We start from the raw sequence: 17,283 nt of genomic DNA, 5'->3' as shown, positions 1-17,283 counted from the left end.
GTTCTTCAGTTTATCTAGCATTAACAAGAAGTTTAATTTAAATGTAAATGTGTGGTTTAGGACCTGTAATTCCCAAATAGCTAATTTGATTCCATGCAATTCTAAAAGTCAGTCTATATTTACAGTGAGAGAACATACAGTTTACAAACGAGAGGAGGCCATTCTCATCAAGCAGCTTCTTGAAGGATCCCAGGGTATCAGCTTCAACAACATTACTGGGGAGTTGATTCCATACCCTCACGATTATCTGTGTTAAAAATTGCCTCCTCTTTTCTGTTCTGAATGCCCCTTTGTCTAATCTCCATTTGTGACCCCTGGTCCTTGTTTCTTTTTTCAGGTCCCTTGGGTCGACATTGTCAATACCTTTTAGAATTTTGAATGCTTGAATTAGGTCGCTGCATAGTCGTCTTTGTTCAAGACTGAATAGAATCAATTATTTTAGCCTGTCTGCATATGATATGACTTTTAAACCCAGAATAATTCTGGTCACTCTTCTTTGCACTATTTCTAGAGCAGCGAATTCCTTTTTGTAGCGAGGTGACCAGAACTCAGCACAATATTCAAGATGAGGTTAACATTACTTCCCTTTATTTAAATTCAACACTTTTCACAATGTATTTGAGCATCTTTTTGGCCTTTTTTATAGCTTCCCCACATTGTCTAGATGAAGACATAATGCACATTTTTATTTCCTGCTTACACCTTTCTCTATTAAATGTCATTTGCCATTGGTCTGCCCAGTTCTGAATCTTGTCTAGATCATTTTGAATGACCATTGCTGCTAAAACAGTGTTTGCCACCCCTATTTTTGTGTCGTTTGTGAATTTAACAAGTTTGCTTACTATACCATAATCTAAATCATTAATGTAGATTAGGCATAGTAGAGGACCTAATACTGATCCCTGCTCTTCTGCAGTTTGATGGTATATACTGAAAACTCCCATTTTTTCTTTTACTCATCTGGCAAGGGGGGGGGGGGGGGGGGGGTATATGTACAGCATGATATCTGCATATAAAGAGATATGATGTTTTTCCCACCTGTAAAGTTTTTATGCGTGGATGTTTTCTTATACTCATTGGTTCTATTGCTAATGCAAATAAGTGGCGAAAGAGGGCTTCCATGCTGTATGCCCGTGTAAATACAAATGTACCGATTTACTTTGTTTTGTGAGAATTGATGCTGCTGGATATGTATATGGTTATGTATTTCCATTCAACTTGCTCGAATGCCTTTTCTAAGTCTAAAAGATAAGACTGCGGCTTTCACATTTTTTTCACGCTTTCTGTGCACGATATTCAGCAGCCGTCTCACATTGAAAAAATAAAACCTATTTGTTATAAATCGTGTTTGGTTAGCGTGAATAATAGATGAGATGTATTTGTTTAGTCCAAGTGCCAGTAATTCAGTAAATATTTTTGTATCTGAATTTAATAAATGATACAGGACAATATGATGACATTAGTTTCTTCTTGGTCTTCACAGCGCCTCCTCTCTGTTCCCTTCTTGCATGAAATTTCAAACATCCATGAACAATTATCAAATAGCCTCAAAACATCCAAATAGACCAGTTATTTGTCTGTTAGATTAGTGTCCTCAGTCTTTAACAAACTTTAATGATGTCTCCATGTTTTCCAACTTGACAGTCTTAAGTGGCTGTGTTTCTTCAGCAAAGTTTAACTTCCTTAGGCCTGTATTTTACACTGGGGTTAAATTGCCAACCCTTTAGTAAATGCAAGACACTGAAATGTATACACTGCCAAAATGTATTCTAAGCAATTGAATTAGATACATTTAAATATGCTCAAAAGCAATTAATTAGGTACACTATTAATTTGTGCTGTGCAGTACTAATCTGGCAAATAAACGGGCACAATTTAATCAAAAAACACATACAGTTCTTTATTAAATAACTGTAAACACCACTGTAAAAATCCGTAAAACTTTTATAAACAACCCTTTTGTAAATAGAAGCTATTCTACAAGAGAAGATCAATTTAAACCGGTATTTACATGCAATACTGACAAATTTGGCACTTCAGCAAAGAAATGTACAAAACCCTTTATTTTTTAATATAAAACATTTTTCAAAAGAGCATTACTACCATGCTATTTGCAAATACTTCACAAGCAGTTCTGGCACAGCAAGTTGAGAGCTCCAGGCTCTCTACATTTTTTACATTTTTATATACAGTATTCATATAATTACAATTTTTTTCCCTCTATGCAATTTTTAATGTGCTACCATAGGTTTGCTGTATTACCACTTGAATGTTGTCAAGAATGAAGTCAAATGCCATGTTCCAGACTGAATCCGCTGACTGCTGCATTAGTCTGAAAGGAAAATTGTTCTGATCAGATTTCAACAATAAAATGTCAATGGGAAGACCCGACTTCCAGTAGATCCCAGGAAGTCATGACAGCTCAGTTTTTTACGTCATACCGTTCTTCTAACTCCTGGAAACTCTTAACTCCTTTCCATCACTACAACTACACTTAAAAGCCCACCCATGTTTGCTTGGTGTAAGAGAATACAAAGTGCCCTTATTGATTGGAGGTTTCACATATTGTAGCAGATGCTGCTGATATGCTAGGGTGTCCTTGTGGGGACAGTATCAAATCTGCACAGACATAGTGTCATATTTATTATTCTTGATAAAATTCAGAGAACTCCAGGTGCTATCACAAATTCTGTTAATCCACAACAAAAAAAAAACATACCTTTTCATGTATTTAATGACGAGGTCTAGTTTTTCCAGATCTTTGTCTTCTATAAGATCTGTGCAGTACCTCACAACCTGCAGAATGTCCTCCTCCATGGGATCTGAAAAACATGGGATACCTGAATGCAAACAAGGGCCCTCGTATCAAGACCACATACATCACCTTGACCAACACCCACAGCACAGCCATGTAAAAATGAGTGAGACCTATAGATGGGAACTGGTTTTCTATGTAAAAATGAGTATGACCTATAGATGTGAACAGGTTTTCTATGTAAAAAGGAGTGTGATCTACAGTTACCTCTATTATATTCTACGCCCGCCAGAAATAACAAACCTCCAGTTGGTTAACTGAAGACTTACCCGAGATGGAGGTGACCCATTCCTTCAGCAAGGCCTTGATGTCTCCGAGCTCAAAAGCTCCAGCGAGGTTAGGCCCTTGGTGGACTGGCACTTTTGAGGCTTCCTCCTGGGGAACAGGTATGAGACCTGACGTGGAAGGCCCAGTCTCAAGCTGAACGGGAACAGAAAACACAGAAGATAAGCCATGCATTACAGACCGAAGTGTGCCCTACCTAGCAACACGGAGCAGAAAATGCCGCCTGCTGTTATTTTGCACCATTAATAAAAATCCCACATTTAGAAATGTACACTGCAGTCACAAGATGTCTCTAATGAGTTTGCATCACTTTACTTGACAGTAAAAAGACAAAAGTGCAGGTTTGCAGTGGAGTATATATATATATATATATATACACACACACACACAGTCCAGTCAAAAAGGTCCATCGCTGTTGGCGTCATCATTATCAAAAAGTTTTAATTATTTATTTTATATATATATATATATATATATATATATATATATATATATATATATATATATATATATATATATATATATATATATATATATATATATATATATATATATATAGCTAGGCACTCAATTATACTGTAAAGTGATAGAAAGCATTTGGTTAAACACTGTTGATATCTGTGGGACAATATACTACAACAATCTCAAATGCCAGATAACCACTGTGTGTAAGTAAAACATATCCTGAATAAGCAGCTGTCCCAATTAAAACGTTTACAAAATTAAATGAAAATTAATTACATCACATCATAATTAAACGTTAAATACATCATTTTTTAAAAAATAATTTTTTTTTTATTCCTAAACAAAACAAATTGCTGTTTTTTTTTTTTTTTGTTGTTGTTGTTTTTTTTAATTTTTTACATTAAATGAAAAATAATGAAATCACATCTTATCACAAATCGAGGCAACTGCAATGTTGACACGCCAACTTTCTTTGCAACAGCAACCTGAGAAGCCATAGGAGACTCCAGCTCCAACGTGGTTTACATAAATCACAGCATAATCATGTACTCGCTGCACTGCCCTAAGCAACCTGTCTTGCTCTGTGAAGCGATCTCCGTTCATCATTTAAAAATACTATATCCAAATGAAACAAAGTGATGTCCCAATTAAATTACATAAATAGCAATGAGAACCGTCACCCAGAGTTTTATCCCATTTAAGCAGGAATCCTGATTATCAGCATCCCGATTAGGCGGCATCGACTTGTAATTTGTAACGAACCAGTTTCTAGTCAGATATCGTCCTCTAGCGTGCAGAAGAGGCAAGGGAGGTTAACGAAACTGCATATCATATTAACTTCAGTTTTATTAAGAAGCGAACCAAGCCATAGTTCAACATTTTTACAGCTGGTTTTGTTTTCCACTGTACTCCATTCATTTGTTTTTTTAGCCAGTTCTGTATCTAATTTCATGTCCTCCCCTGTATTCCTGCTGATTTTAACTGAAGTATTAGTTTTACATATGGGATTTTGTCAAAAGTTTTTTGAAAATCATAGTCAATGATATCATAAGCACTGTCATCATCTACATTAGCTGTAACAACCTCAAAAGTCAAGTAGCTTAGTTAAGCATGACCTTCCTCTTCTCAATCCATGCTGGCAAACATTCCTCAAGCTTACCACTAGGATAATTAAAGAATGCAAAAATGAACGCCATACAGTGAATGCAGGACATACAATACTCAATGCGAGGAAAGCAATGCATTTCACCAAGCTGACCACACTTAACCATATTCAACAGTTGTCCTTTTACTAAAATACTGTTGCCAGATGTTGAATAAAATTACTGAAAGTGTACTTCACTGTGCCAATGCCTTCTTGTACAGCTGAACGTTCATTTTCTGCTTTGCGATGGCTGAAAACCCATCCAAGACAGAACATGCACCTGACATCTTTACACACAGTGGCTTTGCTAAGCACACACACACAAAGACAGAAAGAATGAGCGCTGAGAAGCCTACTTTGGCAAGCATAAGTCTTAATCCTCATCAGCAGACCTCAGCTGTCACATGGTAAGAAAATGCTTTAATTATACGCAGGCTGTTATTTTGTTTTTTGTGGTAAAATATATATATTATTCAATGAGCTCATAGTATAGTACGATGATGTTTGGGGTTTGTGCTCCGTATCAGTTGTTAAATGCAGATACTTTGTAAAAATATTACCAGTAATCTGACAGTTTTTTGACATCTGACTTTGAAGAATTTTAACCGTAGTTGTAAATTAGCTACACATTCAGTTTGTCGAACATGGACATATGCTTTTAAATACTAGATTTTATATTTTGTTTGAATTTTATTTATGAGTATTGTTGGAAAACATGGATCGAGAATTGATTAGCAGTTTGCTACGCATGTGGACTGGCACAGCTATACAGGTGTTCTTTTCTGAAAGGAGACTAATATTGCAGATAGCAGACTGTTTGGTTCAAATTGCATGTACTGCTAACCATTGATAGAGACGTTGCGTCTACAAGCTTCTTGCCCAACATTGACTGCAAGCTAACAATGCTGTGGACTACAATTAGCACAGGCTCTAAAGACTTCAGAGAGATCGAAAGAGATAATGCCACTGGGATCAAAGGGGTCTCAAGATGATAACAAAAGGCAGATTTATGGACCTTTTGTCTCCAGGAGTGTGAATAATGCACTGAGTTCAGAGGCTGTCACACTAGACTACACACACACACACACAATAAATTAACAGAACAATGTGTTGTACCTCGGCCATTGGTTAAGTGTCAGAGAAAGGGGAGGTGGACCATCTATACAGAAGGGTATTTAATGGCATGTAAACATTGTAATGATGAGTTTTCTGTTTGTCCTGTACCTGGGACCAGACTCCCTGCATATTTCAATAAACCTGGCAACTGATTGAAGAAAAGGACTCTGTGCATTTTCTTGAATCTACTTAATCACCATCATTTTTTTTAAGTTACTTCAAGTATCGTGCTTGGTATCCTATGGTATGAGCAATGTTGGGGGTTTTTCTTTGGTGATGTGTGTTTCGAGACATTACAACACATTTCATATTTTAAATGGGGGGCAGGGTCAATGCTAGTTCTGTGTAAAACAAATTTCATACAATAAACTAGATAAATAAAACACATAACATATAATTAACTGCTGCACTCACTAGTCATCCTCAATTTAAATCCTTACTGTACACTGTACAACTATCAACCTTGGGAAATATGTTGCTGACAAGAAACACAGATGCATGGCAAGTGAAAATAAATGATGAACGTGCATTTACTGAAGGTTGCATGAATGCACACAGCCATATCAGAGGAGAAGCAGGCTATTTATTTATTTGCTCTGCTTACTGTAGGTGTATGTATCCACTTGTAACAACACATTTTTTTTTACTATTAGGCATCTCTTTAGCAAAAGCACTGCTTAACTTCTTGATCTACTGTAGACATCGGCATATTCAAGCTGTTACCACATGAACAGTATGAAACTTACTTTAACTCAATGTAAGTTATGCGCTTTTGGAATTCATGAGCTTCAGCATGTGACACCCACTGGTGAAAAAACACTGCATTTCAGTCTAATCTGTGACAAACCAGTTTCTTGTTAGACAACGCCCTCTAGTGTGCAGAATATGTAGGGCAGGTTAACAAAACTGCATATTGCATTGACTTTGGTTTTATCGTGCCACATTTTGACATTATTATAGCTGGTTTTGGCTACCACTGTATATAATGTTAATGAAAAATGTTAATACTATGTCCTGTAGGAATCTGATAACAATTGAGCAGCTTATCGTATTACAGCATCCTGGACAGTTAGAAATGAGCCTGTATTCCACATGTTTCTAATATATTTTAAGGAATGTTTAGATGAGGAATGTTTTGTAAGCACATATTGATTCATTAAAATCAGGTTTGGAGTTCGTGAAACCTTTTCCAACTCTAAGAGCTATAGCTTACTCATTATTTAGTTAATTCCTTAAAACATGTTTTGAAAGTTAAGAATAGCGCTCAACATCTGTTATAGGGAAAATAAATAAATAAATAAAATAATGCTCAAAAACCCTAAGCAGCTCATATAAATAATATATAACCCAATATAAATGCTTACCTTTAGTTTCTCTGCAGTGCTTTCTTCATATTTCAGGAAGTCAACAATGAGTTTCTGAGGGCTCCCAGTTCTGATTCCACTGCTTTTCGCTGGGCTGTTCAGCAGCTTGTTCTTTAGAGGGCTCTCTGTCTTCTTTAACAGGCTCACCACGTTTTTCTTTTTGTTGCGCTTCTTTGTCTTCACAGTAAGTGGCTGCTTCAGCGGCAGATGTGTGTTTCTTGTCACTGCAGAACAAGACCAAGCATCATCAGCTTGCCTGCTAAGACTCCAGAAAACAATTGAACAGGAGGGCACAGCATACAGCTTTACCCATCAAGACCTATACCACCTTTACACCCACAACAGTGATGTTCACATTCTCAGGGAATTCTCAAATGCAGAACTAGACTAAAAACTAAGGCCCTTTTCGGAAATGGATCCCAGGCAACTTATCACCTGACAAACAGTCACACAAACATCAAACGTGATCCAATTAAAAAAAGACTGTGAACCACAATGAACAGAAATATTAGCCTAAAATGTTAGTATTGAATTGGTTAAAGACAGTATTATGGATGAAGAGACAGTATTATGGTTTAAGAGACTCCACAGCCAAGTCATGTGTTCCTTACCGACTGTGTTCTGCTGGTTGTTGGGTGCCTCGGGTGCTCTCTGCCGTTGGCTGTAGGCCGTCTTCAACTCCTCCTGCAGCTCCACAGGTAACGCTGAAAACACGTCAGGGTCTACCTGCAGGAGGTTAAGATATTAATATTGCCACAGGTTTTGTGGGCTCTCAGTTTTTCTCCTGTCACAGCAACATTAACAAACTGTAGCTCTAAAATACAATTTTAACAGTTCTGCTCCTTAATTAGTTAGTACATTTCATTTACTTGTTGTTTACCTGGCTCTGAGCTCACTTAAAATCAGCATGCAAGCTCTAGTTCCAGCCACAGAACTGTGATGGTTAATTGTCTGGTGCATGGCTAATTTTAAATTAAACTGCTGAGCGTGTTGACACCCAATTACATTGGATTTAGCCATATGAACCAATTTTGAAGACTTAATGTTTTATGAATAACATGAAATGTTTATTTTAATAATTTCACTTTTGCTATTTCATTCAAAGGAAAAACAATGTGCAACAGAAATTAATTAGTCACTGAAAACCCTTGGGAGGACCTGGTCAGCTGGCTTCTTGACTGAAATTAGCATGGAGGCTGGGTGAAGATTCTTTTAAATGAAAGTGGGTTTCATAACATAACTGTACAGAACTGTACAAAACGAGAGGTACAACTAACCAGAGTTCATGCAACAGAACATGTTACTGCAGCCTTGAATTACATCACAATAATCCTGCATGTACAGATATTATTTTGGAATGTTTTTAAAATAAAGCAGTGAACACTTTTGTATATTTATATACCCATACACAACAAAACATAACATAAAAAAGCCTTTCCAGGGCAAATAGCCAATTGTATCCGGTAAGCACCCCTTGTCTAAGCACCTCCTTGCAGGAATGTCGTCCACGGGGTGAAGAAAAGGAGGATGGAAAGCGGGCGCTGGCACCCTAACCCTGCTTCACATAGGGAGCTTGCTCCTGCTAACCTCTCCCAGGGGTCAGGGAGGAGGCTGGGCACGTTGAACCCGGAGTCGAGCTTGTTGAGCAGGCCCCTGCATCACAAACGTTGCAGCATCCCACCTGTGAAGAGGCATGCTCATGTGCTCAAACCTCACAGTGACTGTCTGAGCTTGGGATATTCCTATTGCACAAATGGCAGCTGTGGAATGAGCCAGCTGTGACTTAGCCAGGGCTGTGAAGGAAATGTCAAAAGGCCCTAGCGTGGAGTAATTACCTCCCCTTTTTTATTTTGTTTGGTTTTTACCAGGATATAACAATGAAAGATATCCCCTACAAGCAGCAATTACTCCATTCTTGTATCATGAGTAAACCCCTGTGGATCTGTAAAGGTAGGCAATAAACACATTAAAAATGCAGAGCTGCGTGTGATGTGTCCTTACCTGGGAGAGTTCTGGCAGTGCTACAATGATGCCACTGTGATTGTTCTGGCCCAGCTGCTCTGGGACCTGCAGAACGAGGGTGCCCAGTGACTCTGGCGCTGTGACAAATCCGTTTGGCGTCTCCTCCGACCTGCTCAAATACACCTGCTCCACCTGCTCTCGGATTTCTGCAGGCAAGGCTTCCAACACTGAGTGGTCTATCTGCAATTAAGTCATACCACTTTTTACACTTGACCTTGTTACATATTACTCAACCCCATATTGCACTGGGACGCAAACCTCAGCCATCTGTGGTCGCACGGTCTTGCTCCATAGTTTTCTTTTTAAACCTTTCTTTCCAAATATTCATTAATACTAAATAATTACATATATTATTCAAGATCTGCATAATACATGCCACAAAATTAACACAATCACTACACTGAGTTTACATACAGTATATGTATACTTTATATTAGGCAAACATCTGCTGACCTAAATATGACCACAGTGGGACATCTGTAAAATGAAGTTGCCGCAAACGTATCTTGTTACATAGTTTATAAAAAGTACTAAAAAGAACAGTATGCCCGTTTCCACTGCTTGGTGATCCCAGCTATGGCTACCAAACTGTCTTCAAAAGGAAGGGTGTCGTCACGTAGCCAGGAGATGTTCAAGCTCTTTGTTTATGGGCATGATAAAAGACGTGAAATTTGATATATAAAAACTAAGCGACGTTAGCCAGAAAAAAAGCCATTTTTTTCCCCCCACATGTCAGTGCATAGAATATTAAGGTATTTCTTTACGATTTATTATTGTTTTATGTTTAGCTGTATGAAACCTTTTTAAAAGAGAACACACAAAAACTGTATGTAGTGTGTCGGTCATTGTCTTATTTTAACAATACAGATAGAGAAGTAATCAAAGTAATTACTTTAAGACTACAAATTCATAGACACCCTGACTAGGTCTCCAACAAAGGTTCCTTAATCAAGGTAATGTATTCAGGAACTAAACAAATCTCGTAGGCCTTAACACCAAGGCGGCAAACCTGATTACCACCCAAACATCTTTGCCCCTCAACGGTCCTGGCAGGGGTAATGTAATCCTAGCAAAAAAATCTGTACTAAATAACAAAACATTAGGAATAACTAAAATTAACTAAATTAAATTAAAGCCCGGATCTGCCTGCACTGAACATTTACATGATTTATACCAGAAAAAAGGCACATTTTATAGAAACATGTAAATAAGACTGGATATAAATTAAAGAGTGATGTGGCAAATTAAATTTCCCTAAAAGTAATAAGGACTGATTTTTAAAATCATTCTGAAATTCATACAGGCAGAGACAGTGATTAACATCTTTAACACTAAGACGTATCAATTCTGATTTGAACTAGGTCAATCACAAACTTCCTCTAGCTTCCTTTCTTCCAAAATCACATAAAAAAATAAAAAAAATAAAGATTTAGCCACTAGAATTTGTCTTCAAAATGGCTTCTAAGCTGTTCAGTTGTATGTGACAGGGAGCCCTCCCCTGTGCTTATTTATTTATTTTTTATTTATTTATTGTGTTATTAGTATTAGTATTATTATTATTATTATCGAATATGTGTGCGCGGACATTATTTTTTATTGTCCGAGACAGGTAAAAAGTCGTAAATGTGTAGCTGGTGGGGATGGGGTTAAATTCCCATCCCAATAAGGGCCTTGGGAATGTGGCTGGAGCCTTAATGAGGTCATTGTTTAAATGGGTAATTAAGACTCCTGCCGCAGCACAAGAGACCCACTCCGGGCAGACAGACAGAGTTTAGGAGAGAATTAAGGAGCAAGAGCGAATGCTACCAGTCAGCGAAGAAGGTGAGATAAATAATTATTGTTTGTGTTATTTGACTGGCCAATGTGCCCACTGCTTTGGTGTCAGTGTTTGTGTTTTGTTTAAAACCGATTATTTTTGTTATTTAATAAAGACACGTCACCTGTGGCCGTTTTAGCCCTGTATCATTCTGTGTTTATTCCTGCTTCCTGAACCTGATGTCACAAAGACTCAGGAACGTAGCATAATAGCGCCAGGCAGTGGAAACGAGGCATTAGACAAACATCAACAAAGACTTCTCAAAGTATATTTGAAGATTGTACTTAGCTAGCCCCGAGGCATGCTCTACCTGTGAAGGCGATGGGATCTCTATGCTGAGGTTTAGCCTGGTCTTGATGCTGTGCGGTGTGTGTAGACCTCCGTTGTATCGGACCACCGGCTCAGACCTGCTGGTACTTGGCATGGGCTCCAGTGTTGACAGGGTTTTCTGAGGCGATAAGACAGCAGCAATTCTCACAGAGGAGGACCTGTCACAACACTCCGCTGACTCGTGCACTACAACACAAGAGGAAACAGCTGGAATGTTATACCTACCAACCTGATCAATGAGAATCAGTGCAAAGCCGTATCTCAAACACTGACCTTCAGGAGCCGCGACAGCTAGGCTGCCAGGCCTCTTTGATTTCTGAGCTAGGAGGAGATCCCTGACAGAGGCGACGGAAGCTGTTCTCAAGACTGGAACCAACTGCTGTATCTGCATGCCAACCTAAACAAACAATAAAAGGAGACATTCGCTGAAGCTTTTATTATTCATATCTGACATCACATACTTGTAAGGAGTGCACTTTTCACAATTCTGTTAATGCCGGATTCCTTCAAATTTAAGAAGACTTGGAATTTAAGACACGGCTGAAATTACCCACCCTCAGTTTGAGGAAAAAATAAAATATTAAATAAAAGGATGCACTTACAAAGATCCAAACTAAATTGCACATAAGAAAACAACATATGCAGGCTGATTGGGGGCGACTGCTGTCACAAAGAGTATTAGTTATGCACTGCTTTTCATTTCCAGTCGTGATTACTCACAACTGTTTTTTTCCCTTTCTGTGAACTGTGGTATTGCTTGACGTGTCAAAATACAGGGGTCTGATCAGCATTTCAGATCTGTCCAAGTCAGTGCTGCTTGTTAGAACTGAGCCCAATAACAAAAAGATGAAATTGTTGATGAAAGTGTCTCTTCGAATTCCTCAGGAAGCTAATGATGCTTCTTTGAAAATGGCGGCCTATGTGTCATGGGTGCTTCGAGATCGGGCAGTCACGTCTTTTTAATTCATGCATCAATATACTCTAATTTAAAGGCACAGGCCATGTTTAAGAAGAAAACATCTGTTTAAAAAGTGCATCTTTCACTAAGTAGTGTCTGGACATCCCTTTCATTACCACACCATTCACATTCATCACACTAGGCTTGTATTTATATGCACCTCCTTTACAATAGAAGGCAGTGTGGATTGAAACCAGCACGTCACCAGCTGAATTGCAACTCAGACCGAAAGGAAAAAACATATTTTATATATATTCATTCTTGTGGTTGCTAAGTAAAAAGGACATCCATATCACCAAACTATCCCCCCCCCCCCTTTTTCAAATTGTATCTAAAAATTGGCAATTTACAAAAATATGATATGAGCTGCTAATACGGCTGACTTGTTATACATTTTGTTTCATTCGTAGCACTGAGTATCTGCTACTTACCATCACAGCGACATCTACAGTACCCTTGCGCACCACACTCTCCTAAGAACTATGCTGCCTGAAAAATTCACAGCATTTCCAATGTGAATTCAAGATAAAACAGACTGGCATATGACTTCTATCACAATGCATTGGCGGTCCGGAGTCTGCCTATAGAGTACCCCTGATCTATATATAGTACACATACATCACTACACATTTATGAATAACACCCATCCCAATCCAGTCACACTTACCCCCCTCATGTCCAACACATTTAGTTTCATCATCTGGAACAATTTGAGGGTTTCTCTCCCGATAACCTTGCTGTTGTCTGTGGCCTGCTCTAGGTTAACAGTCCTTGAAGATTTCAAAAGAAAAAAAAAAGGTTTTAGAATGGGTCACAAACCAATGAAAAACATTGTTTGTTTCATTCACTTCAATAACTGGTTTTGAAAAACTTGGAAATCTGTTAGCAGATATAATGTTTTTATATGCACATTCTTAACATCTTGCTCTGTATTAATCACAAGCAGCAAGTCGCCCCACACAAGCTTTCTACCAATCAGAACCAGCAGAAGAGTTTCTGTGGGTGAAGTGCGGACAGAGCCTGCGAGCTGTCAGTTACTGGGGCAGTAAATCTGGCATGAATTGTTATGCAGCACGACGCATGGACTTTATGGAGATTGCACAAGAAAAACAAAAAATAACTGATCTGTAGATATTGTTGTTTTAAAAGGGTTTCCTGGCATTTTATCATACAAGAGTATTCTAAAGATCTGGTCACCTGGCTAAATTGTCACAGATGCCGTGGCCTCCATATTTGGCCGGTTCCACAGGAGCGCCGGCTTTCCGCACCATAACCTTGAGAGTGAGTCGCTTCCCCTTCATTCCTGCCGCCACCAGTCTCCGCTGGATCTCTTCAGAGAGGTTCAGCAGGAACGCCTCGGCTTCTGCAGTCTGGAACATAAAACCAAAGCTTGTACATAATGATGAAAATAGCCAACAAATTATGTGGGCATCTGTTGTACATGAGGTGCACCTAAATCTAGAGACTTGCTTTTGTGATATGATGAAAAATATCAAAAAGACATTCTTATTAAAAGTAATAACCAAGGCAGCTTCAAAATAAAATATGACTTGGGTGATTTAAAGAAGCATTTTTCTAGTGGGAGTACACTGTACTACATAGAATGCAGGACAATTACATACACTGGAGACATTAGCTGACCTGTGTAAACCGTATCCCATAGTTTATTTCAGCAGACACAGATTTCCTCTCCTTCTCTGTCTTCACCGGCCTGTCATCCAGCCCTCGAGAGAAGCGGTACAGTGTCTGACCAGTTTTCGGCCCAAACTCCTTCTGCAGTTTATGCATGGAGACCTGCTGCAGGTCCCCGCAGGTCTTCACACCCATGGCACTGAGTTTATACCCAATCGACCTTCCGACTCCTGAACACAAAACAGGACAGACACCGGGGGAATGCAAAAGGAATCGGGTATGAACCAAGCTCCAAAATACAAACATTAACAGAGTAGTCCAAACAAACAAGAATGTAATGGCTGTTAAGCATTATAGACAGAGCTACACAAGTATTCACCAAATATGTTTTTATTGTAAAGTAAAACAACAAACCAGTTCTATGTGGGGAAAAAAAAAAAAGTTCTGTATCATTTCTGTATGCATCCCCTGGCATGTCTGTGGAAAAACTACAGCCATTAGTTTCATGAAAAAGTAGATCAACATAACCTGCTTCTACCATATATACATGTGAAAATGTAGATTAGACCAGACTCCTCCATTAATCCTGAATATCTCCAACTCCTGGTAAAGAATGTCCAAAATATACTCTCTCAATTTGAGACGTAGTTCTCTATATCTATATGCAGTGCAATCACATCCCATTTAATTGGTATCAGGGGTCCATGCCCTGGATAAAGGCGTCTGCCAAACAAATAAATAATAATAACGCTGTATCTCAGGAGGGAATCATTATACTATGTTGTAGTTGCTTTATTATAAATTAAATGTCAGGTTCATCAGTGTGTCTATAACATCAAAGCAAGGTACTGCACGTATACAAAGCAAGGTACTGCACGTATACAAAGCAAGGTACTGCACGTATAGAAAGCAAAGAAAATCAGTGAAAATGATTGCAAAGCAAAAGCACTGGAATACAGTATTCAGCAATTTACCAAATTGCATTCCAAAAACAATGCATACCGTGCTTTCTTAGTTTTTTGCACCATGCGTGATAACCCGAGACAGAAACAACAAGCTGCCACGCTTAAAACATAAACTGGCTTTAGGCCTGGGGATCAGCCAAGAAAAATCTTCTTTCACCCTTTTAACGGTAGAGTAATGATATGAACCCCATGCTTTCTTGATTCGTTTTATTTAATTTAACATGGCTAATATGGGCAGTTATGTGAAGTGACGGCATGTACATTTATTTTATTTTCTATCTGCAACTGAATCCATTCTGTCCTGCCAAGAGTTGAATGCAATGTGTTAGACCCATAATAAAATGTGCCTTGCTCAGTTTCCATCAGTGCCTGCATGTGTAAATGAATAATAGAAGGAATCGTAGAGAATTAGATAGATCAGGTTCTATTGTATATGGACATATACATATATGTACAGATGGTTCCCATGTATCCCTATACATATATATATATGTTCATATATATCCACAGGACAATACAAATACAGTGGAATGAGGTCAACAAAAAGTTTATTATATTTAGGATGGCAGTACCAAGATCCTCCTCTGGTCATATTATCATAATTATTATTATTATATTATTACTCTCACTGTTGAGGACCAACATGGGCTCCTTTATGATTCAAAGCAAAAAATAAAAATAAAAAACAAGTTTAGCAGAACATTGATGAGAGAAGCAGTAAAATGTTACTTAAAGAAGAAAAAGTATATTAAAACTTGCTGCAAAGTGTTTTTCAGACCTCAGAGACGTACAAGATGTACTGTATATGTATGAAACGTTCAATAAAAGCATGAGGCTGGTCCACTTACCTGGCAGACTAGTGACTAGCTGATCTCTAATAAAATCGTCAACTTCCTCTGGCTTTAAATAATACTGTCCATCTGGTTTGGCTTTGCGGGTTGCCATTCTGGCCAGCAGAATGTTTGAACCTAACAGAAGAAAAAATATTAATAGAGCACAACTGCATGCTGTACCTAAAGAGAGTGTTCATCTCACACAATTCAATGGATAAAAGTCTTTAAAAACCGCTTCACTGTCTCTAAATAAACATGGATAGAAATAATGTAGAAAATAATTTCTTGATGAAAATCCAATAGAAAATGGTAATTTAGTCTTGTAATAAAAAATGTAATTGGTGCAAGACTTCTCAAAACCTATGCAAATATTTAATAAATATACAACATTGAAAGACCATCAGTGTACAGTGATCCACATAACTACCCTCAAACAAGCATTGGGCCAGATGTGTGTCATACCAGCACTAGCAAACAAAACAACATTTCTGGGAATGAAATGAACAAATGTTCCTGTATATTTGTGAGACTACTGCATTATAGAATACATTTCATATACTGAAGACAATATATTTCTTTTAAAGCAATGACTTTTTTTTTTTATTAAAGTAAAAAAAAAAAAAAAACAACCAGGAGGGCAAAGAAAAAACATTACCTAGAAACAAATCCATATATTTTGCAACACTGTTGGTATTTCATTGAGAATGTAATGTACATGCAGCCACAGACCAAGGCAAAATAGGAAAACAAGCATATCATTTTTAATTACACAGGAAAATGTTTTTATTCTTTCAATCTATTTTTTTTTAATAAATATTTAGAAATTTAAAAAACAGACTGCAACTGTCACAAAAATGGAACATCAAATGGTTGTTCTCAAAAGCTACATTGTCATGTTTTTAATTAATACACCAGATAAATACTACGATGGAGAAACAGTTTGATTTTGAGCATTTTGGTATGAACAGTAATGCTGGGTATTCTCTAGCTTTCAAGCTAGATCTTTGCCAACATGATACACACCCATTCCAATTGAGGCGCAGCATTTTGTTTTGTCTTTGATTTCGGCACGTAGTACACTTGCAATGTAGTCTGCAGACACTCCTAGCTCAGTCATAATGTCAGTCACATCTACCAGGGCTTCATCGCAGCTCACAGCTTCAATGTCATGCGTGTAGCTGCAATAGTGACAGACAAGGAATAGAAGTGAGGAGCATGCTTTACAGAAGCAAACCAAACACGCACCATCAGTATCTGAAACACACGAAGTGGAGATACCTGTTCTTACCAGCCAGTAAACCACAGAACAGGATTCGGCATTTTCAGAGCAAGTGAATGAAACCTTGAATAAGCAGCCACAAAAGTTTTGTCCTTTTGTTGACTGGCTAAATTAGCTTTCACTGTGTCTGTATGTAATGATCACTGTTAAAAATGGTTTAAGAAAAGAAACAGTGTTTTGAGAAACAAATACCTCCTCCAGATAGGATTATTTTTCTTACCTTTTCTTAAATCTGTATTTAACAGTTTTACTTTTGTTT

At 37.9% G+C, this 17,283-nt stretch overlaps 1 protein-coding gene across 3 annotated transcripts in view; it reads right to left on the bottom strand.

The window, feature by feature from the left end:
• Positions 1 to 829: 829 nt before the first annotated feature.
• LOC121327899 (DNA repair protein REV1-like) overlaps positions 830 to 17,283 on the bottom strand; it is a 40,959-nt gene continuing 24,505 nt past the window's right edge. For 2 of the 3 annotated variants that reach the window (XM_041272222.1, XM_041272223.1), the window contains 13 exons: positions 16,769 to 16,923; positions 15,761 to 15,880; positions 13,957 to 14,177; positions 13,513 to 13,685; positions 12,983 to 13,085; positions 11,631 to 11,754; positions 11,338 to 11,543; positions 9,191 to 9,391; positions 7,801 to 7,915; positions 7,190 to 7,413; positions 3,085 to 3,235; positions 2,720 to 2,822; positions 830 to 2,332 (listed from right to left, as the gene is read on the bottom strand). In XM_041272222.1, the coding sequence (XP_041128156.1) occupies positions 2,221 to 2,332; positions 2,720 to 2,822; positions 3,085 to 3,235; positions 7,190 to 7,413; positions 7,801 to 7,915; positions 9,191 to 9,391; positions 11,338 to 11,543; positions 11,631 to 11,754; positions 12,983 to 13,085; positions 13,513 to 13,685; positions 13,957 to 14,177; positions 15,761 to 15,880; positions 16,769 to 16,923 (2,008 nt within the window). In that variant the 3' untranslated portion in view covers positions 830 to 2,220. Of the gene's footprint in view, positions 2,333 to 2,719; positions 2,823 to 3,084; positions 3,236 to 7,189; positions 7,414 to 7,800; positions 7,916 to 8,675; positions 8,871 to 9,190; positions 9,392 to 11,337; positions 11,544 to 11,630; positions 11,755 to 12,982; positions 13,086 to 13,512; positions 13,686 to 13,956; positions 14,178 to 15,760; positions 15,881 to 16,768; positions 16,924 to 17,283 lie in introns of those variants that run through there. The other variant, XR_005951619.1, reaches the window with a different exon arrangement.

Source organism: Polyodon spathula, chromosome 15, assembly GCF_017654505.1.
Source record: "Polyodon spathula isolate WHYD16114869_AA chromosome 15, ASM1765450v1, whole genome shotgun sequence".
NCBI classification, from domain to species: Eukaryota; Metazoa; Chordata; class Actinopteri; order Acipenseriformes; family Polyodontidae; genus Polyodon; species Polyodon spathula.
Note: the sequence above shows the minus strand (reverse complement) of the source record. Positions and strands in the feature narration are given on the sequence as shown.